General features: G+C 39.7%; 1 protein-coding gene across 33 annotated transcripts in view; it reads right to left on the bottom strand.

The window, feature by feature from the left end:
- TNRC6B (trinucleotide repeat containing adaptor 6B) overlaps nucleotides 1-27,712 on the bottom strand; it is a 144,991-nt gene that overhangs the window by 68,163 nt on the left and 49,116 nt on the right. For 11 of the 33 annotated variants that reach the window (XM_050709668.1, XM_050709666.1, XM_035551686.2 and 8 more), the window contains exon 1: nucleotides 19,487-19,766. The exons of 19 other annotated variants lie outside the window; for them this stretch is intronic. In XM_050709668.1, the coding sequence (XP_050565625.1) occupies nucleotides 19,487-19,491 (5 nt within the window). In that variant the 5' untranslated portion in view covers nucleotides 19,492-19,766. Of the gene's footprint in view, nucleotides 1-19,486; nucleotides 19,767-27,712 lie in introns of those variants that run through there. 3 more of the 33 variants (XM_035551684.2, XM_035551678.2, XM_035551675.2) reach the window with 1 other exon arrangement.

Below are 27,712 nucleotides of genomic sequence, written 5' to 3' on the forward strand. Positions count from 1 at the left end.
GATCAAGCAAAGATTATCGAGTGGCCTCACAATCACATCTTCCAAAACTCATGGGTGCATCCCACCAGTGCCACAGTAGTTTACCCAGCAGATCCTTGCTCTCTGGAAGTCCAGGGTTGTGAGCTTGCTGCATGCCCTCCTTGCTGCCCTCATGATCTTGAACTCCACCATTTCATGGTCACTGCACCCAAGGCTACCTTTAACCTCCTCTGTCGCTGGGAGAAGGCGGTTACCATCAATGCATTCCAGGAACCTCCTGTGTCGTCCCTCCAACAGACACCAGGATGGCTGAAGTTCCCTAGGAGGACCAGGGTTTGTGGACATGCGGCTGCTCCTCTCTGTCTGTAAGGGACCTCATCTGCTTGGTCTTCCTGATCAGAAGGCCTGTAGCAGACCCCCACTATAATGTAACCTGCCGTCTTCTCTTTGATCCTAACCCATGAACTCTCTGTTGGCTCATCCATCTCCAGGCAGAGCTCCGTGCACTGCAGCTGGTCATGGACATAGAGGGCAAGACCCCCTCCCCGTGTCCCAGCCTGTTGTTCCTAAGAGCCCCCATGCTTCCACTGCGACACTCAGTCATAGGAGCCATCCCACCACATGGGATGTAAAACTCATGTTTCTTGGACTGTAACAGACATTTTTATAGTTATGTTTCTCAGAAAGTGTAAGGCCAGGCTGGTGCAGATCTAAACTGAGATAAGGACAGAATTTTGGGAAAAGGTGGAAATAAAGAAAACATTAGATATTCCCACCTTAATGCTCGAAAAAAAAAAATGGAAAAAAAGGCTTTTACTATAGTTTAAAATACTGGAGGTCTTCTTGACTTTTGTGATATGATGCTTCAGGAGGGATTAAGAAAGTTAAAGCATAGCTATGTGTGAAGAAGTTCCTATTTAATGATAGTTAATTTACTAAAAAACAGAAGCATGCCCTATACAAGCAGCATATTTTGAGTGATGGGGTGCTCAGTAGTCCACCTGCCTGAGGATGTTTTTAAGGGTACTCTCATGGTGTCAGAATTATAAAGGTCATTGTTTTAAGAGATCTCATTGTTTACTTTTATTCAGTTTCCAAAGAAACGCTCTAAATTTACTTGCTCTAAAAAATGAAAATAATTTAATCAAGTTAAGTAACAGCTTGACAAGTACATTACATACCTCCAGTTCTGTGTAATACAATACTGTTTTGCATATGCAGTGCTCCAGGGCACTATAGTAATGAAAATAGCATTTATCAAACTGTAAGTCGTTCTTTTAATTATACTACATCAAAATACTAAAGCAAGAATGTATTTAATTTTATCAGTGGGAAGTTAAGAACAAGGTTTTCTGCACAAAGTTATTATTCTTCTGTTGTAGGTCAAGCTGGAAGAACCAGCAAGTTAAAGTTGTTTGAACTTCTGATATTAAAAAAAACACCACCAATAAAAAAAAACACACAACTTGCTCAGATTTTTTTGGCAAAGGTATTTAAAGTTTACATTTTCTATTCCAATTGTTGCCTGAGGCAATATTTATTTTTAACAGGTAAGAAAATTCATTCATCCTCTTCCTGCAAATACTCAGTTTACGAAGTTTCAGGACTGCCACGATCCATATCAGGAAATCTAAATCAAAGGTAGAAGGGAAAGTAAGTAACATATTTGGCATGTCTGGGTAATGCTGTGTAAGTCTTGTCAAATTACCATCTCTTCGAACCAATCAATCTGTGTATGCTCAATGTATTCAGCAGGAGCTTGGAAGTAAGTTCTTGATACTCCATAACTAGTAAGCACGACCATAAATTAAGACTTATAATTAAGGTTATATGAAGACACCCAAGACAACCCCCCTTCCCCAATTGCCTGACAACCACAAGCCATTGTTTATCTTGAATGGAGAGCCACGTCATTTCCTACTCCTCTCCATCCTTACACCACCTGAGCAGAGAGCTGAATCAGGACTAAAGGTAAGCAATAAGCCCCCAGAACCGGCTGAACAGCCAGGCTGCAATGCAGCGGGACAAAGACCCAGGTGCATTCATTCTCAATCCACCACAATGCAAATGCTGCTTTGTGCAGAGGCCTTCAGCTATATCTTAAACTTCACTAGCTGAGTTGGTTCCTTGGAAAGCACTCTACAAAATAGTTTTGAAGCCCTATGTTTAAAACTGTATTTACGTGTTTTGTGCAATGAGTAAAATACAGATGTAGCGTCTTGTATGGAAGAAAAATTAAACTGAAACCCTGTATTTGCATGCATCAAGCTTGGCAAGTAATTTCATCTGATGATACCGTGCCTTGTAATTGGACAAATGGTTGGTTAGCTGGCAATATCTTAAACAGCTGTATACTTTTTCAAAAAGTTCAGAGGTATCTTGCAGTTTTATGACAATCTGTAATCATAACCTTCCTCTGTCAGATGGAGGAAAAAAACACCCAAGAGATTGATATGTTTATTGTTTCGTAATAGCCAAATACTAGATGCCATAAGAGCTAATTATCAATCTTGGCAATCACAAAACTCAAATACAGGCTATATTCAGTCTGAAGTAAGAACTCATTTACCAGCTCAATACCATGGATTAGTGAGTTCTTAGAATGCAATAAAGATTATATATGCTTACTTCAGAGTGAACTTTCAGTTAAGCTCAGTGTATACAGACCTCATTCAAGTTCAGTTACAGTAAAAATTCAGCCCGGTCTATAACTAGATAAAACATGTTCCAATTCAAGTTCTCGTACTAACTCTGAAATCAGCTGTTAAACACACCACCTTCTCACCCCCTGCCACTTTTAATGATGCATTTCCTTACAAAATATCAATTATGTTTAGAGCTCAGGAAGTTGTACACCACTTTTTTTTTTTCCCATTTAGAACTGATGTGGGGGAAGGATGACATTTAATACCACATGCTGCAACGACACAGAGCTTTCCCAGGATATGTAACAAAACAAGAGGCTGCATGACCTGCTCAGGGTTACAGCATGACTCCATTGCTCACTCCGAATTAAAAACTGGTATCCTCCTGACTCCTCCTGTATTTTCACTAATAAAATAATACCACTGCTGAACACTTACACAGTTCCTTTCATCGCAGGATGTCAAAGGTCTTTATAAATATTAATTAAGCATTGCAACAACACTAAGAAGTATGTAAAGCTTAATTCTGCACATGAGTAAACCCAAGCAAAGAATAAATAACCTACGTTCAAAGTCATAGGACAAGTCAGCAGTATGGATAATAAACAGCTCTTGCCATTAAGAAACACTTCATTAGAAGCAGGGACACAATTAATACTCCAACTGTGATGTGAACTATACAGACCTTGATAGAAAAGGGGAATTTTGTAAAGTAGGTCAGTTGTTAGTGTTTTTAAAGAAATTAAATGAAAAACGGTGTAATTCATGTTTCAGCCCACTGCCACTTTCTAAAAAACAACAAACAAAACAACAGCTCAAAGATTGCTGAGTTTTCCCAAGTTAAACTGGTAACACAAACTTAATGAAAAATATCTTGAAGATCCTGATCAACTCTTGCTTAGAAGTACGGCTAAGCTCAAGATCAAACTCTGCTGAGATGTGTCCAAATGCACCTGGAACCAAAGAGGGAGCAACCTTTTAGTCTGTAGCCACAGAAGTTGTGTGAGAAAATGGGTAGCAACTGCTCTCCGGACAAACACATCTACTACAGACAAAGTCATCATGTAACTCTCCAAGTCTGGAAAGGCACAGATACATGATCCTTTCATCACCATCCAGTATTTTCAAGTTAACATTTTGGTTCTTACGATCAGTCAAGAACATTTTTTCAGTGCGTTTAACTAGTTTGCATTAGACTTTTGTTGTGTACACAAAGCTGCTGACCCGTACATTTCATCTAATATTATTTATAAAGGATTTCCCATGCAAAACGTGTAGTTGTGTGCAGCATATTCTCACACTTTTAAGAGACACTCCAAAGGTCAAGGAGGACCATATGTACATGGAAGAAGGAATGAGAACTGTATTCTTACAAATAATGGTTGTACCTAATGTCATCAAGATTTGACTTTAGAATATAACAACCAAGTCAGGTCTTAGCATGCCAGTACTAGAGAGTACAGTAAATATTGTATCATTAAGAAAACTATTTTATAAGGCTAGCATTCAGGATTTGTTGCTTATAGGTTAATAACAGATGATGAAAAACTAAAATCCAGTGAAACAACTTTGCTAAATTTTAAGCTAGGTGTTTCGCAACAAAAAAGCTTAAATTCATTTGCCACTTTAAGTGTATAATTAAAGCAGACTGTCCTGTTAGACACAATTTTGGTATGCATTTTAAGATACATGCTTCAGAATATACAAACTAACAAACTTCCTCCCTCCCTTCTTTTGTTTGTACCTGAAGATTTAAAAGCTGATGAAAGCCACCTTGATAAATGAAATTAACCAGCTGTCTCCCTTAACCAGCTTTTAGGAACAAATGCACAAAACCATTCATACCATGGCATGAAATCTGCAAGAGGTATAGGTGGCACGGAAGCGAGCAATTTTGTTAATGCACCGTGTCCTCTTTTCTGCAGCTTGCACCTGCAGCTAAGACAAGCAAGAATCAGGTCTCATTAAAGCCTCACTAAGGATGAGAGGCTGCTCAAGAAATGAGGTAAATCGTAAGTGCAGTAAGTGCTCTCCTTGGTGCATTGCTATGGACATTCTGAAGGCCAAAACATGAGATGCATTGAATAAAAACAGAACTATCGTCATAAAATACAAGTTAATAAACGAAGAGCATGGTTTTTGTCTTTTTTTTTTTTAAACTATGAAAACTGACGTGCTTTCAATCAATAAGAAAAAGTGGGCTTTAGTGCAGTGCTTGTAATCAGGAGATATGCTAGACTTGCTATCTACTTTTAAAGCGGCAAGATTTAAATGGGGCACAGAAAAACACTGTTCAACTTGTAGGGAACCCTGGAATGCATGAAGCATGTGGATTTTTACAAAGCCTGGTACAGAAGCATTTGTTTGCCAGATGCGTGCTTCTCACCCTTCTTACTGCAACCAGCTGGCCACTCTTTTCATTAGTCACTTTCCATTCAAAAGTGGCATTGATAAATTATTATTCAAAATATCACAACTCATTATTTCACATCATGACTCATATGACTCATTAAGATGTAAACTGAAATTATTCATTGGCTCACAGAACGAAAACTAGACAATTCTAAAGAAACTGTGTGTAGGAAACAGGAAGAACACAAAAACACCAGCGTGGTACAAATGCAAGACATGACTTGTTTTCAACTACAGGAAACTAATAATCCTTCCACGTGAAATTACTTAAGCAGCCAAAAAATTCAAAGCTTCTTCAAACTTGTCTTCTCATATAATCATACTAGTTTTGAGGATGTAAGAAAGATGTGATTGTTTTAATCTGGCATTGCAAGAAAATGATCGTCTAACATTTCAAAACAACAAAAGAGAACCAAATACCCTCACCAAGGCATGCAGTGTCTACAAACACTGGGAAAATGAGGACAAGTGTCACACAATAGCAAGTAAAAGTTGCACTGCCATACGCTTTCCTAAATTTCAAAGACCTAAAATTGCTTTTTATTTTTTTAAAGAACAAGTAATTGTAGAATGCTTGATAAAGATGAAGAGTCCATCTGACATTAGCCACGTACCCTTCCTTCCTCACAAAGACCAAATTCTTAATGAACAATTAGTTCTAAAGGCCAACACTAAGCTTCTAAGCATGAGGTCGCAGGTCTACATATTATGATGCCACTGATTATCACGGAAAATTGTTTTCAGAATCTTCTAGGAAAACACATATTTTACTCCTCACAAAGTGACTTAAAAAATCACTTCATAGGGCTAATTAAAAAAAAAAATCAATCTACATATAGCAATGAAAACAACTCACTTGTCTAGAAGTACAATGTATTATCACATAATGCTTGAACAGAAGTGCAAAAGCACCTCCCTATTGCCAAGTTTGCAATATCTCAACCTTTTAATTCCTAATTTCTCCTTATGTTTTTAGGGAATGGTTGCATTACTGCCATAGTACTGAAAAACAATCTTTAGTTTTTAAAAAGTAAGATTTAAAGATTTTGAACTTCTTTATTGCAAGCTACGTTCGGAAGGATACAGACAGCTGGGCATTCCCCATAGGGAGCATTATCAGAAAGGATATTAGAAGTCAAGAGCTTTTTAAGGTCACAGAAAACTGCAACTGTATAAATACATTTCAACTTATCCTTGGTCTTTTTTTTTTTTTTTAAAGGGACAGCACCATGGTTAACACTAGAAATACTGCTGTCTACTCAATTGGTTTCTGCTTAAAAATAAAAAATCAAGTTACTGGAATCCATGCAACAAGACTGTCAGAAATACTTGGTAGTACTTCTTACCTGTAACCTGTACAAATGACCAGAAAACTGAGACCCATTTAGTGATAACTTGCAAAAATGTGTTTCTTCCTCATACAAAAGGAGCGGCAAAATGTGGAAAACAGCTTTCTGCAGGCCGTACAATCACACCCGTTTAACACAGGCATTGAAAATTAACTAGCCACAACAGTTATGAGGTAGAAATGAAAGAAACTCTATAAAATAATACACGAATAGGCAGAGAACATACATGTTCTCTTATGTTCAATACTCTGTTTTTGATCATCTGTTTTTATAGTCTCGATACTGTACACCATTCCTGAGCTGCAGTTTTAAAAAGTTACCCTGATTTCATGCCTTCTGGAAATAAAGCACAGATTAAACCACCTAGTCTAGACATGAAACTCTTATTAATTGCTGAGTAAACAATCATTTCCTTATTTCTTAAGCAAAGACTGTACAAAGTTTAAGTGAAAAGCATTCGCCATATCCTCGGGCATTTCTTTAAACTAAGGGCAGTCTCCCACCAAGGAAAGAATTTCTTTTAGCCACGCTGTTATTTCTGCGAAGTCAATGTCTGTCCAATCTTAGCAGTCACTCACCTGAGAATTGCTACTATTTGTACTGAGTGCGGAGGACAAGCTTTTTGAAATCTTGACTGCAGACTATCATTCCCTGGATCTCTTTCCAGGAATGATAATCTACTGCTTAAATGATGTTGCTGCTTAAGTCATTCACAGATATGTTACCAGATCCATTTCTAAATTCGACCCCATTTAAATCTGTTGCTTTCTAATGCAGTGGTTTAAAACAACTTAGAAATTTTCAGAATTAGTAAAAACCCAACCTGAGGACTAGGTGCACTTTTCACTTGAAAATCCAATGGCTCTTCAAATTTCCCTCTTCAAGAGGAAATATTTTTAAATTAACTATACATTACTATCAAAGAAGAATCGTATCTTGTAAGCTAAGTCGAATCTGCAATACTTGCATTCCAGAGAGCTTACAATCATTGACAACATGAAAGCTCAGATCAGAAAGTTGTTTCAACACACAAGAATTCCATGACAGGAACTTGCAATCCCTATACAACCTGGCTACGGTTTGTCTCCCAGGAACGCACCACTCCTTTTTCTGCTACAGAAAAGGGAAGCAAATTGTAAAAGACGAGGTAATCCAAAAAATAATCTAAGGTGAGGAGGAAGCCACTGAACTGCCACCTACAAGGCAGAACGTACAGAACACCACCATTTATGATATACATGCAATAAAAATGTAAACTCACAATCACTGAGGCAGAAAAATATAGTGATATAAATAATATTTACTATTTAAGACATTTCTAGCGGTCTAAGATTAAGCTGATTTGCCTTCTTAAATTCTCAACCCAAGTAGCATTTACTTCCTTTGGGTTAATTTTTACCCTGCTGCATTATGTAAGATAAGAATCTTATTTCTAGTTTAAAAAAGGCCTTTCTAATGTTCAATAACAATGTTTTTACTTCGGAGCAGTTAAAAACCATGCACTCTTTTGAACATCAGTGCTAACAAGGGAAGACAGCTAGATCAAAACCATTTAAGGCATTCAGCATACATGTTCACAGAACACTTCTGCATGTTTGCAGCTACAAAATAATTTCTACCTCTGCTGACAGCAAATCTGAAGACTCCTCCCATCTTTAATTAATAGCTATGTCTTTCTACCACTGATTAATTTTGTTAAAATGTGGAACAGGAGAGTTTAAGGTTTTTTTAGAAACTAGGGCAAAACATTGTAAGATACATGACAGGAACATAAGATATTCACAGTTCCACAAAAACTGCACTTCTAACCTATTAAGTTAAACCATCTCTCTATCCTCTTTAAGAAAGGTGGCTCTGCATAAAGACAGGTCAACTCTTCGCTGCTATATAAAGTTGAAGGTTAAAATGCATAAGCTGGTGTGGGAGACTATTTCCTGCTGAAGGGAAAAGCCCTTTAAACACTAGAACCTCAAATCTAATTTGTCAGCTTATGGATGCTTCCACGCACACTGCCAGTGCAAAGCTTCTAACTTTGTACAAAGCCACTGCATTGAGAAAACAGACTACGCTACTTAGCAAAAAGGATAGGCTGACCTTATAGTAAAAGTGACAGGCAATTCCCTTGCACAAACATTTGAAATTTCCAATTCCAGGTGAAGGATCTTCTGCTTTAATCAAGACCGTATCCGCTATTCTGGAAGTGCCAGTTGGACTTACTGCTGTCAGTGTGCAATTTGTATGTGGCTGAGTGAAGTGGGAAAGTGTACGAATAAGCACTAACTTGTTCAAATGCTCTTTATTAAGAGTATAAGAAAATTCACTGGGCACCACCGGAAATAACATGCTTAGTTAAAAACGCCTCTGATAAGCTTGCTCTTGCTAATGTGTTCTTTTTTTAAAAAAAAGGAAGGAGAATTTGAATCTGCCACTGAAATTATGTCTACCAGTTTAAATCAGGGTCCAGACAGCTCAGAATGAAGCAGGCTCAGCTGCGTCCGTCACCGTCACAAGGATCTAGTCCGTAACACAGTTTCGGGTAATACTCAGCAGTATACAGTTACGGTACTTCTGGGAGACCTACTGGGAAGAACTATACAGTTTAATTACACCATATTACCAGTTGTAATAGGGTGAATAAAGAAAGAACTGCCACAACAATGTCGATTTCAAACACTGCCCCGGCTTGGGCAAGGAACCTGACAGACATCCAGTTTAAATGTCTTCTGAAGCCACAGCCCAAGGGAATAGGGACTTGTAAATGCTCAAACAGCTGAAACTGAAAAGGAAACCAGTGCAGCAAGCATTTCTATCTGGCTCGGTTAGCAAGGTGCATGAAAGAGGAGAGCAAGTTAGAAAGACGAGGTAGACTGCTAATACTAATTACTTACAGTAATTTTTGAAATCACCAATGAAAAGTTTTAGATGTAGCCTATATGTGCACCAGCAGCCAGTAACAGTTCTGTCTGAATGGTCAGATACAGTCACACTGTGCTGCTAGGGGGAAGGGGAACAAAACATAGAGGGCTCGAGCTTCAGCCCTCATGAGCATCAAATACTTTTAAGCTTGCAGTACCTGGATTTCTTTTTAGAACTATTTAACATTTTTGTTATTTTGCACACACAAAAACCACCTTATATCCAGGTAAAACACTGAAGAGGGGGTGCCAACAGGTTGTTTTTTGATTCTTTTTGTTTGCTTGGATGGTTGCTTTGGTTTTGTTTCCTCAGCTAAGTGCCACGTTAGTAATTTAGGAAAACATCCTTATTATGCGTTTGCGTAGGGCCACAGTTTGCAAGAAATGGAGTGTACCCACAGAATGCACCTGAGGAAAAAAAAAGTTCTATTTTGCCTCTGCAGCTTAGAACTAACAAAACACTGCATGGAAAATAAAAGTCCCTTTAACTGTCAAAATGGATTTGCTAATCCTTGCCAAGATTTTTAATGGTACAGAAAAACAAACTGTAGTGGTGGCGTTCATTTTATAAGAATGTTTTAGATCAAAATCCCCCACCTCAAGGAAACACCTCAAACTGTCTCTATGTTCAATAAAAGCCACTCAAAGCTAAGTTTTTACTCTAGGAAGGAAGGATCAGTCAGTGAACCTACAGAGGTTCTCTCTTTTTCTTTAAGTTTCACATGAAAGCCTTTCATACTTCATTGAAGGATAACAATATTTAAAACCTCATTAAAAACTCTGAGTGTTAAATATAGAATGTGAATTTAATGAATACCTCAGAAAGACTGTCTCTGAACTACATTTTCACTTCTACTTTAAAACATCAAAGCAAATCATCTACTTTTCAGGTTTTCTTTTGTTTTTAATGTTAACATTTCTCAAGGTAGTATGCAGAGCAGCTTTTAAGCCCTGAATTCCTGTACCCTCAGCAGAAGTCCTTAGTCTGGCCTCAAGAGCCTGCACTATGATTTGTTATCATTTATGACCCAGTTACATTAACCATACTCCTTGGTACCCGTGGTAACCTACAACATGAAACAGAACTTTCAGCATTTGAAATTTTAAGAAGGGTGAAGTATACTATTCTATCTTTTTACCCACATTATGATTTTAGTTAAATCAGCTGTGTTCCCCTAAAGCATTAGGAAAAAGAGCATTATTTCTATTCACAATTCAATACAGCTGTGCACAACTGGCTTGAGCCCCAGGCCACAAGCCAGGAACTTCCGAGTTCAAGTCTGGCTCTACCACTGACTTGCTGTGTGGCCTTCAGAGAGCCTCTAGATTTCTCTGCTGCTCCTCTGCCATCGGTATGCTTACCTTACAGAATGGCATTTGCTTTGTTTGTGAACATTCAAACATGAATCAATCAACTTTGAGAGAATTTCTCACTATGGCTTCAGTTTGGTAAGGCCCACTAGGAAGTCTCCGCATGCCAGCAGGCTTTAAATGCATTAACTGCCAACATACACAAACACTACATATACCACACGTATGTACAGACAGACACGATACACCTACACAAATATCAAAAAAACAGTAGAACGGTAAAGTCATTATAAAGTAATCATTCCAAAATTTGTTAAGAACAAAAAAGCAGGAGAAAATGAAATCAAGTTAACTGCCATAAAAGCAGATCAACTTACAATGCAGAACAACCTATGACCTTGTTCTTATTAACCTACAGAGCCAGTGATGAAATCTGTTTTTTTTAAGAGCTTATATTAAATGTACACAGCATGCAATGCTTCAGCTCAAGCAATTACGACGACTAATATTTTAGAGTATTACTTTAACAACATACAAAGCGGCCTGGGAATGTGCAGTAGAAAAAGGATTTAAGCTTAACCGAATTACCTAGCACCAACTAAACTACGATTTAAAAGATGATCTTTCTTTAAAATAGATCACGGGAAGTTGCAGAAACTTAAGCTTACAATACCTGCATGTCTGCCGTACAAGTTTCAGTTCACATTATCTGATGAAGCAGAATGCCACGGAGACCGACACCAGCTAGCCTCAGCTTTTCCTGAACTCCAGTGAACCATTCACGCAAATACAACTGATCACCTTTAAAACAGTATACACTGCTTTTAAATCCACGCCCTAGAAGAGAACTTGTCCCCAAAACCTTGTCAAGACAGGCTGACTTTCCAAAAGCTAGCCAGCTCAGCTATTCATGGCCTCACCATGGAGAGAGCATGCTTAGACTAAGAACGATGCATCTCAGTCTTACGGTACATTAAGCTGCCAACGCGAGTCTTAGCCTTTAGTTTAAATCACAGGGTTTAGTTTATCCTCCACCTACTATCTCCTTTTGCATCTTGTTTTACCTAAAATCTGGTAAGAACACACTTCCTACAGTTTTTCTGTATCAGGACACAGAACTTATTTGTGGAAAATGGTAAATTTAAAGCATAACTGTCTCCCAATTAACTCCACAGCAGCATAAATTAATTCAGAATACTGTGTTATTTTGGGATAAAAACAGTCAACAAGAACCGCATCAGATACAACTGTTCCACAATTGCTCCCATGCAAAGAGGAGGAGGATGAATGCAAATTCAGATAGTGTGTGCACAAGGACTAAACTGGTTCAATCTGTAGAGTATTACCTGCATACGGGACTTACAATTCTCCCATTCCAGGTCATTTACTATTTTTCTGCTATAACGTAAAGGTTTCCAAAAGATATTTGCAGATTAAACCCTGGAAAGTCAGAGAAATAACATCATGAAAAAGTATGTATAAACAACTATTATGGAGATTAGATCCTTACCCAGGTGAGATTTTGTTTCAGCTCCTCCCTACACACTACCATCGGTGTATTTCCATCAGATGAAGCAATTGTGAATACAGCAGCAAGGCTACTATACTGGTTAGCAAGCATTGTTGCCGGGGTAATCGAGATCTGCTCTGAATAGGATTACACGACACAGGTAAAAACAAAAAACAAAACAAAAAACAAACAAACAAACAACAAAACAAAACAAAAATAACGCTAATGCCTTATTCACATTCTCTCTCTGCATTGTTTGGTCTGGTTGAGATGTATCAAACTGAGATAATCTGAACAGTACCTGAATAGGAATGAAAAATGTATCTGACTTTGTAACACAAATATATTTAATTTACAATTACCATTAATATTGCGCTAGCTGACTTCTGAAGCACCAGCTGGAGACTTCTTTTACAGTAGTTTTAAAAAAAGCTTTTGGGGTTTTACATCAGGTTAACCAACTATTCTTACAAGCAGTTTGAGCTTGGTCAATGTTTAGATTCCAACCACTGCACGTGAACATGTGATCATACCCACAAAGAAAAAAAGAACTAGATATGACATGTATAACCTAAACAGGATATTCTCTATTTCCTTACAGCGTGTATTCTTAACCAGTTCAAAATTTTTAACATTTACCATAAAAGCTCTTTTGAACGAGGCAGTTGGGTAATAACACTAACGGTACCCAAGTAAAGGCAAGGAAGCATTTATTTAAATAGCCTTAACTAAAACACCAATGAATTAGTTTTTAAAAATTCATATGGAGATCAAACCATACAATGACTATTCTCTGCTTCACAGGATGACCAGTTCTTGAAGCAAAAAAACATATACGCAAGTTAGGAAAGGAGGTTAGCTAAGTTTTGGTTCCTTCTGCCTATAGAAGTATCCGTTTCCATTTTTACTGACCTCAAACTCTTTCCATTAAGAGGCAGAATAGCCTGGAAAGAATCCAGCACAGGTAACCAGGTTAGAATTTCCACACATTAAAATACCAAAATTCACCTGTATGGCGTGATTACATCAATTATTATTCCTTTGAACTGCCCGGCAGAAGACTGATCACAGTCACACTGTATATTTAGCTGGCAAAGTGACATCAGTCTCACTTTCATTGAAGAAGTTCTCAGTACTAGTTCTTCCTCTTGCCGAAGAAAGCTGTTTTGCAGACAAGTACGTCTAGAGTATCAATTCAGAATCAGTCGTGTTTTAAATTGGACCTCCAATCTAGTACGATTGTGCAAGTGGAATTATATACAATTAAAAAATACAAATGCTAATTAAAGAGTTTCAACAAGAACACTAACACGGCTACACTTGAATTCTAATGTCCAATTGCAATGTCTTTTACTACTCACAGTAGAATTTAAGCCAGAAAAAAAGCAGAGGAATCACAGAAGACGTATTTTAAGAAAGTTTTAAGTGACATAGGACACTGCAGCCTGGAGAAAAGAATGGCTCAGGCATAATCAAGTTCTCAAATACAGCCTGAATTATGATGACAACACATCTGTGTGTATTTGCCACAGAGCACATGTAAAATGGGACAACTGAGCTGAACTTCAATTAATGCTTAAGTAGCATTAACAGAATACATATGCAACCTTTCCTGGCTTTATACAGGTCAATTAGCCCCCCAAAAATCAGTATCTGTGAAGGCTACTGTGTGTACATACTTAAACAACTAAATTCCAGCAGTCTCACTGCAGCTGAAGTCATGCATATGTTCATATACATGGAGATTGTGGCAAACAGCCACTATGAAGTTCCAGACCGACAGTAGTTTATGATTGTTCTGGGCTAACAAATGCTGTGCTTAAAGAAAAAATAGTGAGAATGCTAGAAGTGATTCTTCCATTGTTCTGTTTAAAAAAATACTTCTCCAATTCATAAATGAAGACAATGTTCTGCTCACGTTCAGTTTGGTTTTCCGATTCAGCTGCTATACACGTATCGTTACTTTATGAAGTCCCAACTCTGGGCTTACTAAGAACATAACCTTCACTTATTTCATAATTAAAGCATGCATGATGAAGTTTTGTGTACTCTTAAGGAATTTAAAGAATGGCCACTTTCAATTAAAAATATTCATGCCTTTCTGCTTCTTAGTTGCTGAAGTAACTATCCTGTTCAAAGCCCATCCAACTATGATGGAGCCCAGTGTCAAAATAGTTGTTTTCTGGCACAATTTACAGTTGCTTACTCATTCTCAGGGCATTTATGTACCTATGAAAAATAATAAAACTTCCGCTTTTTTGCATTTGCTAGACTACCTTCTTCTATTATGGTTTACTTGTCTTACTTGAAGAAACTCAAAATTTATTGACCTCCACTACTGTTCAAAATGCTCTCAAGTTAAGGTCTTGCGAAAGTACCATCCTAAAAAGAGTGTCACTCTCCTGATGGCAGACAATAAAATAGGGCTGTATCTTGATACTTTCTTTTGGTTTTGTCCTTGTAGTAAGTTCCAAACGTAGATTTCAGCACTAAATCCAATTTAACATAAATTTCAATCAATACATGTTTTGTATTTTAATGACTTTTTTTTTTTTACACCTATTGGTATCTAAGTACTATAAGATCATTTTCTTTGCCTAACATACAAATGCCCATTTAATTAAATTCAGACACAAATCGTAGCACAGAAAGAAACAGTACTCAGCTATCATGCTTGTTACCTGCTGTCTTCAACAAGACTCCCCTCCATATTTTCTCTCCAGGGATATCGGCATACATTTTTCCGTGCTATGCTTAACTCTTTATTTTTGATCTGTTTGGCCTTTAAGTATCACCTGTTTTATTAATGCTTCTTCTCCTGGGTACCTGAAATAACTCCAAGGTTCATTTACTGTTTTATGTTTTCCCACATGGCTAAACTAGCTAATTAAACGTAGTTCTGGAACTCAAAACATTTTGAAAGAAAAATCAAAGTTTGTCTTTAATTTTGCCCATACTGTTATATCCAAATATCACTTAACCTGTTCTTAGATATTACTTTTCAGAAATAATTACAATTGTAAGTACATAATTATAGCAGCATCAGAGAATTTTAGCCCTGAACTATAACCCTAGCATGTGCTACACAAACAGACAGAAAAATATCCCTTAAATTGACAGTTACCCATAAAGCTTTAGGAACTCATATCAGAAGTGTGTGGGTGGCACCACATATAAAAAAATAACTGGGTTTACATATATGCCTGCTGCTCCAAAATATGTATGCTCTGTCTCTACAAAAAATAAACTCGAGTTAGCAGCATATGCACAATGGAGAAAGAATTTAGGCAGTGAAAAGCGCTAGATGTACAGCTCTGGAGATGTAATTCACCACAGAGAGAAAGGCGCCATTTCTCTTGTGTCCTTCAAAACAATTATGGCACCACCACCGAAACAAAATGGAAATACTTTCGGTATATATTATTTTTCATCTCCACTGTATTTCCACGTTTGCCCTTGATGTTGAAATGGCCAAAAAGCATTCTCTTGACACCTAACTTCGGATAGTTTGTTTGAAACAGATATGAAATATGACACACGTAGTCATACCAGAAAAATTCCAGTGTTACATCAGCAACTAAATCTGCTCTTTCTTGAAATAAATACTGAACTTGCCTTGCTTTGAGAATCAATAAATCTTCATATTCACCTAAACTGAAGTTTACATCTGTTTATCAAGTTAATTCTGCTGCAATAATTATAGCCAAATGTTTAAAGTTTAGACATTTAAGATCTAACCAGCTTCCAGCAACATTCTTCTAGGTGGAAAGACATCTCACGTTTGCCCTGCTGTTACACACCATCCTTCACAAGACTTTCAGGAAGGCTACACTGGAACAGGCTTCCCAGGGAAGTGGTCATGGTACTGAGCCTGCTGGAGTTCACGAAGCGTTTGGACGGTGCTCTCAGACCTGTGTGGACCCAAGAGTCGGACTCAAGGATCCTTGTGGGTCCCTCCTAACTCAGGATATTCTCTGATTCTGTGGTTATAGAAGCAGAACTCGGATACTCACACCTGATCCCCCACTAGAAAATTCCAAAGCACAGCTTTTTAGAGGCAAACGTCCTACGTGTCTGATTTTCCTGCTTCAAAGTTTGAGCTGTTCAAATAGGAAAACAGCAAACTGAGCCAGCTCTTCAGAAGGAGGCAGGTTTCTTCTCTATCAATCAAAGCAAAAAGCAAAAACAAAACACCCCTTAAACTCTACAAAACTACTGCCAGCTGAAACAAAGACAATACCAAGTCAACACCTTTCATCCTCAGCACCGAAAGGAAAGTAGTTCCATGATGACCAGAATTCAAGAGGCCTGCATCAAGGTACAAGCCACGACACTTTTTTTTGCAGGGGAACTGGAAAAGGTACTGATAAAATTCTCTTCTGACAATATGCTAACTCATACAGTGGATTTTCCTAAGTTTCTACATTTGGATGCTTTTTTTCTCTACTAAATCATTTAGTAATAAGTAAGAGACCAAAGTCTCAAAGGTTAAGTTTAGCTGAAACCAGCCAACACAAAGGGTATGATCTTATGAAGTTTCTTTTTTTTTTCCCTCCTTCCCCACAGGAGATAAAAAGGCTAAAAAACCTGCTGAAAGCCAAGCATACCAATTTTTCGTCTCTTGTTTTCCCTTCCCTCCAGGCTCCTGTATACTGAAGCTCAATGGTAATAAGGCTTTTCTTGTCAATTATTTCTCAAGACTCTCAGATGTAGTGCACAAAACTCCAGGGGCTCTGCTGACTACAGACTTCACTGTAGTTTTCAACCTACTAAAATAGTTTGCCTCGGAAAAGGACTTTCTGATTCCTGTAGACACCAAAAACAATCGTCATAGAAACGCAAACAGGAAAACAAAACATGCTTCTAAAGCCGCTGTCATCGCTGTAAACTGAATGAAGAAAAAAGGCTCCTTCCCTCCCCATCACTGCTGTAAGATTCAAATTCAGATGTAGGAATTGCAACTCTTGAGTCAGGTCCTTCAGAATGGACCTGAATCACTTTTTGTTCCCTTTGTACTGCAGGAACGTACCAAATGCAAACAGTATAGAGAATTGCCTAAATCTGGTCTTTTAAAATCCTACCATTTTACAGGCTGCAGTCTTCAACACACCCTGTGCTAACATTTGATAGCTCAAAGATATTTATATGAGGGATAATTTGAATTGTTCCTTCCTATTCAGAATGTACTGTCTCAGAAAGCCACTCAAAAGGACTAAGACTACATACCGGAATCACTTCTACTACTTTCAGTGATTTTTGTGTGCGTGCGTGGTGTGTTTTTTTAAAGCATACATGGCAGCTTCTAGTTATGAACAGTTGGAACAGTTGCAGGTACTATAAAATATAACTTGAATATTATCAAAGTAGAATACGGGATATTAGTATTTACGGGATTTGACAGCATACAACACAGACAGTAATGAATGAAGGCAAAAAAATACACAGGAAGGGCGACTACTTTTCCAAAGCGTAGAGTCTGAGAAGGCCAAGTCCTACCGTATTGCCAACCCAGAACCAAAGTCACATTTTCATTACTTCCTCAGTTCAACCATCCTAGGCTATAACTAGCATCACATGAACTACATAACTGGTGTTTTGGTCAAGCAATTACCAAATCTAAGAACCCTACTACCTATAATGCTGTATTTGAAAACTGAATTAATTACGTTTGCCGATCAACAGGTATATTCAACATATTCTGTCTACGTTAGAATCTCTGTTAAGCTCGAAAAGGCTTTGAATAACAAAAGGAGATTCAGTCATCAGGCTCAGGCTGCATCAGGTCAAAGACAACATTTTTATAATATCCTCCCACACAGATACATGCTAATAGAGCAAGAGGGTGGATTCCAATGAGTTCGTTAATCCTAAAAAGGAATAGAGCGTGTTATCTTATACATGAACTAGGTAATCCATTACACCTGAACTGTAAGATGAAAATTTGAGTGGAGTTCTTTTTAATTGGCTTTCTCTAATTTAGAAGAAAAGCTACCTTTAATTTCCACGAGAAACTTGATATACTGCAGAATTACTTCAAATACCTGCTAGCCAAGAAAACGAAACTGTGATATACGCTATGAGACTACAAGGACTGCTAGATGTACCTTCAGCACATCTGTCTCCTCCATTTGTATTTAACTGTGTGGATGCAAAGCCATAAAAAAATATAAAACATGACCCTGTCTTGTAAATTTCTGAAGTTGATCTGCTAACCATAACCACGGTACACGTACACGGCAATCTGAAAGTAGATCCGTATGACGATTTTCACAATTATTTGCTGCTTCGACATCCAGAGAGAGAAAAACAGCAGAGCAGAGACCTACCAAGAAGAGATGAAGAATACCGTAGAGCACCGCCGAGAAATTGTTTCATTGAACCCCACAGAAGGAGCATTACATCACACTCCTACAATGCAGGGGGAGGGGCCTGCTCGCAGCAAGCTTCGCCTATTTCCCTTTAATTTTCTGCTTGGTTCTGGAGGGAGATGCAAAAATAACTCGGGGTTAAATCACTACTAACAGAGTCGGGTGGGGGAAAAAATGCGAGAAAACACCCATTTGCACCTCCATTTGCCGCCGACGAGAGGAATGCTTGTTTTGTAAGGGAGCCCAAGCCCACAAGCCCCCAGCAGGCTGCGTGCCTCCTTCCCTACCTGCCGCACGTTGCCGAGCCTCGGGGGGGCTCCGGGCACCGCAGGACCCCCGGGGCCAGCACCGACCGGATCCGGCCAGGCCGGGGCGGGGGGGGGGGGGGGTGAGAAGTGGCAGCCCCACGGCTCCGTGGAGCCCGGCCGGTGACATTTTGCACCATCGGCCGCCTTATTTGACGTGGGGTTTTTGTTTGGTTGCTTTTGTGTCCCGTCCTTACCACCTCCCCCCCCCCCCCACCCCCCCCGGAAGGATGGCCTGCTGAGAACACTTCCCCATCTGTCCCCCGCCGGAGCCGGCAGCAGAAAGAATGCAAACCCGGTGCTCCCTATGCAAATTTTTGCAGCAGATTTAAGAGCTTCGGGTGGTGTGGGGAAGAAATCGGTCTTCACGGAGGCTCCATTTAAATAAAACGAGATTTTCTGTACGATCTTGTACTTGGCCGGCTTAGAAAAAGGCGAAAGATCGGCTGCAATTTGCCTAAATGCTTTAAATTACGAATCTCTTTAAAATCTAGGCTTCCACGGAGACGTCTTGCTAAAAAGCCCTAAAAACCCTCTCCAAGTGCTCTACGCGTAGAAGCAGGCGAGGTATTTGCGCTACGAAAAGAGACCTCTGCAGAAGCCCGGGGGAGAAGGCTCGGCTCGGGCTGCCCAAACCCTCCGACTGGGTAAAAACAAGCAGAACGCCACCACAAGAGGACCGCGCCACTAACCTCATAAAGTGCAGCAGTGCTTAAATCCAGCGAGTTGAGGCATACGAGGTGGAAGTGGAAACGGAAAGAGATCCGGGGCTGAATTTCGCGTCTGGGTTGTTTGTTTTTTGTTTGTTTTTGTTTTTTTTTTTTTCTGTCGTGCGTGTGTTTTATTCCCCCCCCCCCGACTTGCAGCGCTCAGAAAGCAGCAGCAGCAGAGGCTGTGTCGGCCATTTTGGCGTGAGCTCCCTCCCTCGCTCGCTCTCCCGCTCCCTCCCTCGCTCTCCCTCTCGCTCTCTCTAAAGGAAGCGGCGCTTGGTGACCTTCACATAGGGGCCCGGTCACGTGGCGCCGGCCGCCTGTCAATCACGCCCGCCGGGCCCGCCCCCCGCCTTAAAGGGCCAGCGGGGCGCTGAGGAGAGCGGCTCGGCTGCTCCGCCGCGCTTTACCCTCTGCGTGACGAGGTTGGGTGTTACAACACGGAGAGCAGCTCTACTTCTTCCCAAAGCCAGCTAACACCCCGGCAGCCACTTGTGCTAATTCATCACGAACGTATGGGACGGAATGGGGACGCCCCACGCGCTCCCGCAACGCACCTGGGACGCGGGTCCCTTACCTCAGGAGGAACGTGTATTTGAACGCTGCCCTCAGTCCTCGCCTGGTCCCCACTGCAGCCTGCCCAGGCGACCTGCACGCGCCAACCTGAGGCGTCGAGTCCCAGGCTGCGACTGAACCAGCAGGCAGGCGCTCGCGAGCTGCTTCCCGCAACTTCGTAGACTCAATAAAATTGGAAGAGACCTCCAAGGTCATCTGGCCCAACCATCCCCCTACCACCAATGTCACCCACTAACCCATGTCCCCAAGCACCACGTCCAACCTGTCCTTGAACACCCCCAGGGACGGTGACTCCACCACCTCCCTGGGCAACCCGTTCCAACGCCTGACTGCTCTTTCTGAGCAGAAATGTCTCCTCATGTCCAACCTGAACCTCCCCTGGCGCAACCTGAGGCCGTTCCCTCTAGTCCTATCTCTAGTTATCTATGAGAAGAGGCTGACCCCCAGCTCCCCACACCTCCAACTTCCACAGGTAAACTCTCCAACAGCTGAAACAAAGAACCTCTGTGCATTGCAAACATAGGATGTGTGCAGACATTGCTGTCTCCGCACATTCAAGGTCACGCAGGCAAAGCAGCAGGTCTGGCCCTGCTGTGGGAGACCTGCTCCAGTTGGCCGACCTGGTACAACATGCGTGAATCGACACAGTGCGATGGAAACATGCCCAGAGACACCTGACAGCAGCTCAGCACGCTCACCTTGGTATCGGACCCTCAACATACAGGAATCTTTAATTCTGTAAAGTTAGAAAGCCATCCCCCCCATCCCCTAAAACAAAACAACAACAACATTAGCAATGAAAAAAAGACAGCATATATCACAACTAACTTGAAAGAGTCTAAAGGGGGAACGCTACATAGGGATGAATTTTGGGGAAAGCTGCACTTCCTATGAATTCGACTAAAAATCATTAGTACGTATTATCATACTACAAAAGTCACTGGTTAAACATGTTTCAAAAACCATCAGGGGCCTATAAAAGGCCAATATGGCTCAGTTTTTGACATGTTTTGCACCAGCTGCCTTCATGGCAAGGTGCAGAAACTCTAGATCAGGGATTCCCCCAACAAGAGCAGTTCTTCAACAGGACTACAGCCTGTGCTGTAACCTCCCTGTGTCTATTTATTCTCTGCTGTGCCTAAAACAGAGCAGAGAATCAGGCTGCTGGACGTTAACAGTCTGCAGAGCTCTGTGGCAGAGCTAATCCAAACACTGCAATTTAAGAAGTGTGGTGAAATCTCATTTGCAGCAAGACCTGAAGAGAATAACATAATTGCTCTAAGTATCTAAAGATAAAACCCAAACCAACTACATCAAATGTTGCAGCTGCGTGTCCTATGCGTGTTCACACTGAGTATGAGAGAGCATGCACTAAAGCTACAGATAATTTTACTCCCCTCCTCAAAGCCAAATTGTTTTACTCAGACTTATAAATCCTCTTAACTTCAGTAGGGCTTGCCAGCTCTCCATTCTGAAGTCCTGGAAGCTTTCAATTCAAGGAGTTGACAATACTGTTAAGTCTTTAAGCAACAAGCACTCAATTGAGTTGCTGTGTATCAAGTGTAAATCACTGCTGCAAAATTTCATCTTGCCCTTGTTCAACAAGCAAAACTTTTAAAAGCACAATGCGTTTTGGGGGGCCAAGCAAATAACCAACAAACAAAATATAGAGAGAGTACGGGCAATTCTTAAATAACTGCAGCACTGATAAAACATCTTGACTAATTAACCGTTCTGTTAAAAATGTTTGTCTGTGGGCCTATGTTTTACCTTGATTAGCTTCTCTTCCAGAAAGAATTGTGGATTCCACTGATGAGGTGAAAATTACCCACATGTTGTCTCCAAAAAGTATTTGGAAGCAACTTCAGGATTGTTATTTTAGTATTAAAAATTCAACCAAGCCAACAACTGAAACATACTTCACCATATATCTGTTCCTGTTGGCATATTGGTTAACTCTTGACTACCCATGGCACAGAAAAATAACTTTGTGTTTTTTTTTTAATGCAGCATTTCTCCAACCAAAATTGTGGAAGGAGAAGCAGCAGCATGGCGGTTCAGAAAACTGAGTAGAGCATGAAAATACAGAGCATATACAAAACCCACACATCCCTTTTCAGAGGGCAATTGCCCTTGAAAACCTAACCATTAAGCTTTCTGATGCTAACAGCTCTGCTAACAGCTAGTGTTAATTGGTTATATCCTTGTTATGTACTACTAACTTATCTGATTATAAACAGTTCATTTCTAAGCACCTTCCATCTGAGGATCATAAAGCACCTTAAAAACTGTAACGATGCTTCAGAGTGCTCCTAAGAGGACAGCATCCAGCCTGAGCAGACATGCACACACGCACACTGAACGCTTACAGTTATGGATTCTGTGTCCTCATCTCAACTTAGGCAGGAGGGAAAGGATTTTTTCTAATTCACATTAAGGTGCATTTTGGTTCTAGTTAGACAATCCTTTTGATACAGAACTGATAAATTCGGCTTCAACTGTATACATACAGGGATGCTGCAGTGTCCAGTAGATGAATGATGACATCAAATACGCCTTCTAGCTGTCACGTCAAAAAGGAGATCTGCTCCATCCCATCTGCAGATCTTTACTCAATTTTAAAAGATTCAGGTTCATTCAGTCCTTATGCAAAACTCCCTGTCTGCAGGGCTGGCATTTTGTTTTGGTTCAAAAGTCCTATGGGTTGATGCCATCGTACTTATTTTGAAGGCTGAGCCCCTAGCATCCTACAGCCCTCCACTACTGGGCCTTCCACAATGCCCGTATTACCTGTGGCAACAAATTTAACACTTATTTTTTCCCCTAGTACGTTCTTCATAGCTGATGCTATGGGAGTGAAAAAGTCAACTTGGCTCCGCCGGACATAATTCCTCCACAGAAACCTCAAATATTAACAAGTTTCTCATAGTACAGATGCCTTCTCGCCAACTGTCATTTTTTTTTTTGCTGGTGAAAAATGTGCTTCCTAGAGTATCAGAGGCAAAAAGACAAATCCTGAAGTGAACTGAAGCCTACATGTCCTCTATCCCACTGCAGTTAGATTTCCTCTATCCCGTCAGTTAGATTCCCACAGACCGACCCCAGAAGGCTGGTGGGGTAATGGAGTCAGGATGATTGGAGGCCGATTCCTCCCCAGCTCCCCAACCAGTCACCAGTGGACCAAATGACCTGGATTACCGTCCTAGCGAGCACAAACTCCAGCTAGTTTACCACATCACGTTAACAGGGTTTGTCCTTCCTGAGATGAAGTTAAAAACATAAATCCTAGCGTGGGGACATGCATGCATATAGTTGCATGATGTCTAATAATAAACAGCAGAGAAACACTTAAATTATGGAACAGAATTATGAGTCTTAACTATTCCTTGTGTGCTCTAAAAATTATTAATTTCAAGAGAACAATTACAAACGTTAGGTTAAAATCTGGGTTTCAAAGCATCTTGCTTCCTCGACTTGGTAGATGCCTGTGCCAAGTTCCTAGTTGCTCAGGTCTAGATAAGGGACAGTTAAAACGTTTAAGTTGTTTTCTTCAAACAGAGATGCTGAATGCCTACCACTTCTGAAAAGTGAAGGCGATAGCTAAATCTGGCTGTATCAACTATCAACTTTTTTTTTCTTTTTGAAGTCTTCAAAGCAACTGCACATTAAGCCATTGTTCAAGAGAGATAGCCTCCCCTCTGTAGGAGTTCAGACTTTGAAGTGTCAGAGCATTCTTCAAGGACAAAATTCTCATTCCTAAGGAAAACTATATTATCTCCCCTTCCCCCCCTTTAGTGAGCAGTGAGACATCTGATGCTGCAGAACTGTGAAAAGAGAGTTAGCAGGATTTATTTTTTTTAAACTATAGTAGCCAAAGTATAATGTAAATTCTTTCTACAGAGAAAAACACCATGACGAAAAGCGACTGACACAGGAAAAGTTTGCACAAATTCTGAAAAGGTTACAACCGCTTTTGCAAAGGCACTTATCAACACATTTTAGGAACGGAGTATATATACACCATTAGTATTCAGAGTTTATGTTGTGACAGTGGTCTGGAGACTCAGTAGAACTCAGTTCTCGTATCTTGCCAGGGACGAAAAGAGTGTGAGACCCGAATAGTTCATAGCACATTAAATTTAAGAACTATTTATGCGTTCAAGGCCAAGACAAAGTTTTGAATCTATACATTGATGAAGCGTTCACAGAAAGATAACTCGGAAGGAAAACTTCATTCACAGAACTTAGCGAACACCCACTTTTCCACCTAATTTTTTCCTCAATCTGCCACAATACTTTTCCCTAGCTGTGCGGCCTATAAATAATCCATCGCTATGCCTTCAATCTCCTCAAATGCCCTTTCCAAAGTGGAGAAAGATAAAGCCTTCTATCTTCCTTGTAACAAAGTTGTTCCACGAACAATGGGACTAAAAGCTCATTTCCTATGCATCTCTGTCACACACCACCGAATCTCTACTCTGTCCCGCTAATCCCAGCATCCTGCACAGCCAGCTCTCCTTTGATGCCAAGGCCCTGCCAGTACACAAGTCCCATGCAGATCTCTTCCTATAATTGTTTTGCACCCTCCCAGCCTGGGCAGAAGATAGCATATGCTGCAGCTAATCCCAAAGCACATATGATGATTAGCTATCCACTGTTGTAAACAGAAAAGATTTTGTTTTATCCTGAAGCCCTTCTTTTAGTGGAAAATTAATTTTGCTCTCTCTTCCAGGCAGCCTGATGTTTAACATACTGGCAGTCGTAAGTAGCCTGTCATTTCCTACTCTAATGCTTCACTTGAACAAAACTGGACAAGACACTGAAAACTTACTGGGAAAGATATACACAGAAAGCGATCGGATGAGACTTAACTGCAGGAAACAAAACAATCGGCCTTCCAAAACCTTCTCCTGTTCAGTCAAGTCCCCTTCTAAACGCTGAATGAGTTTTTTAAAAATTGCAGAAATCATTTATACATATATCCCTGCAAATTATGAGAGTAGTCCGTACTAAAACAATATGCAAGAGAACTTCTGCAGATCAGTATTCTTACAGTTTATCACTTCATTAACCTGCTCCTGTATTACCATTTCAGAAGCTTCTCGCTTTCGGAGACTATAATCCTTTTCTAATGGGTTTCCATCTTTGGCTTTTAAAATCCTACAAACTGTCAAGATATCCGTGAAATATGAAAAGTTTATCAGTTTTATCCAATCCTATCTATGACAGTGAAAAGACAATACTTTTTTTTTCCCCAGTATTAACACGTGCATGGAAATAGTAAATTACTCCACCCATATGTACAGCAAGCTGTTGCTTTCTTATGGTTGTTTATGACATGTGAATTACCATGCCAGTTAGAGGATTGATTCAACTGACCTTCCGTCAACAATAGCTGTTCTGCTGCATTTCAAAAGGAGTAATAACCTCATTGGTTAAATCCTTCCCTCCCCACTGTTTAAGGCTAGAAGCTTTAAACAAATTTAAACAACTACCATCAAGCATTAAGACTGGAATATTTAAGGAAAAAAAACTTATCTTTCGTGTCTATAAACCCTACCGCAACAAGACCCCCTTCCTTGTATGGAACCTTCAGACCCGCCTCTACTGAAATTCAATATATCCTATTCACTTTGGTTTAGTCTCTCCATGTAAAGCAGATTTCTCACAAATATTTATGCGAGGTCTCATGAAAGAGAAGCAAGATAGTCTGAAAGTGATGGTCTTATTCAATCCCCCCCCCCTTTTCTTTTCCTCTGCACCTAAAAGGAAACTATTCTGCACTTAGCTTTTTGTGTATAACTATTATTTATCTATGGTGACATGGACCAGTACCTCTCTGCAAATTGTTCTAACTTTTCTTTAATTTTAGTGTGGGGAGTTCAGTCACTGGCCCGGAAACCTCTGAGCAAAGGAATTTCTGGCATCTTGGTTGGAGCTGGCACCAACCCACTTGCCTTTGTTCTCATTAAAGGAACCATAATACGGTATGTTAAAGAAAATAAAAAGAATAATAAAGTGGGCTGAACATCTTCCCTAAATAATTTGCCTTCATGTACAGCCCTTGAGTTTGAAAAGTCAAAAAAGGAACAGCTAACTATCCATGCAGAAAATTCTAAAAGCTGTACTGCTGTCAAATGCTCAGATGCATGCGTTAACCTAACTCAAACCAGTACGATCCCCAAATATAACTAAGTTGATGAAGTGCAAAGAGTTCAGCAGATCTATCAAGGCAGAAGTAAAAGAAATTATACCAGCTTTCCTGATCACAGCATGCCAGGGGATGCAGTTTAGGAGCTCCAAAATATCTCCGTAAACAAGTTTTCAATTCATACCATGCTGACCACAGACAGCAGTATTTTAAATCATACAATGCATGCCCTATCTTCTACATGGAGAAATAAAGAACCCCATATTTTACAATAATGGATGGTCACTTCCTGACGGGTCTGGATGAGATCAACAACTTGCAACCACATTCTAGGACTTTAAGATCATTTATGTTTTTTGTCCTTTAACTTCTGTCATCTGGAAGCCATAGCAGATAGTCACCAAGATTTCTATTTTCTGGACCCAGGAAACAACAAGAGAGCACAAACCCTAACGTAACATAGAGCCATTAGTCTTCTTCCCCTTGCCCTCTCCATCTGCTTGAAATGAATATTCAACTTTTCATCTGGGTGTCCACGGAAAGAATACAGAAGTCTTGAAGAATGTATTTATTCTTTGGAGAGAATTTAAAATTAAAAAAGCAAATCTGGGGACTAATTCATACACATTTATCATGCCACTGGCTTCCTCTTAACAATCCAGAAAGAGAATCCTTAGCAAAACCATGTGGCACCAGCTTGGTGTAGATACCACAGAATTTTTTCTAAACTACACTTTTACATTAGTAATATAGAAAAAACACTAATTTAGACAAGACTCAGAATTACCCTTGTCACTTAAATAAATTTTCCTTGCTGTTCTTTAAATCTGTTGCTATTACCTGTATAGCAAACTCTTGCAGCAGGGCATACTACATTTTAAAGAACAAGTACAAAGTTATTCCAGTTTCTATTTTGATTAAAAACATTCTTCCCACTGAAAAAAAACTTCAAATTTCTTTTCAAAACCAAGACAATTTGCAGTAAGCTTCATCACTAATAAATTCAATCACAAGAGGTTATATTCAAGTTTTACATCTTTACTGTTGATTAAGAAGTCAATCCAAGCAGCTTGAGTGATCACCAACTTTTCAGCTAATACTAGTTCTTGTTTAGATACTAAGACACTTTTTCCTCAGCAGTAAACACCTCTACAAGCAGAAAGACTTTTGCCTCTTTACTTTGTGTATCAGTTCAATGACAAGCCTATTGAAAAATCGTAACTGAAAAGCAGAATTCCTCGTTTTTCCTCCTTCCATTTTACAAACATAAATTGGAGGACAAAATTTTCTCATTCAGAAAGCGTTTCAAAAAAAAGATACACTAACCAGAAATACATTCCATTTATCGATGGAAAATACTAGTTTTGTTTAAGTAACTTCTAAATACTTGCTTTGAAGAGGAAATCCCTGGAAGACATGCACTTATAGGATAGCACTGGAAGTTTTATTCTTATCAAAATGTACAAAGTTATACTAAGAGG

Source organism: Cygnus atratus, chromosome 1, assembly GCF_013377495.2.
Source record: "Cygnus atratus isolate AKBS03 ecotype Queensland, Australia chromosome 1, CAtr_DNAZoo_HiC_assembly, whole genome shotgun sequence".
Classification (NCBI taxonomy): Eukaryota; Metazoa; Chordata; class Aves; order Anseriformes; family Anatidae; genus Cygnus; species Cygnus atratus.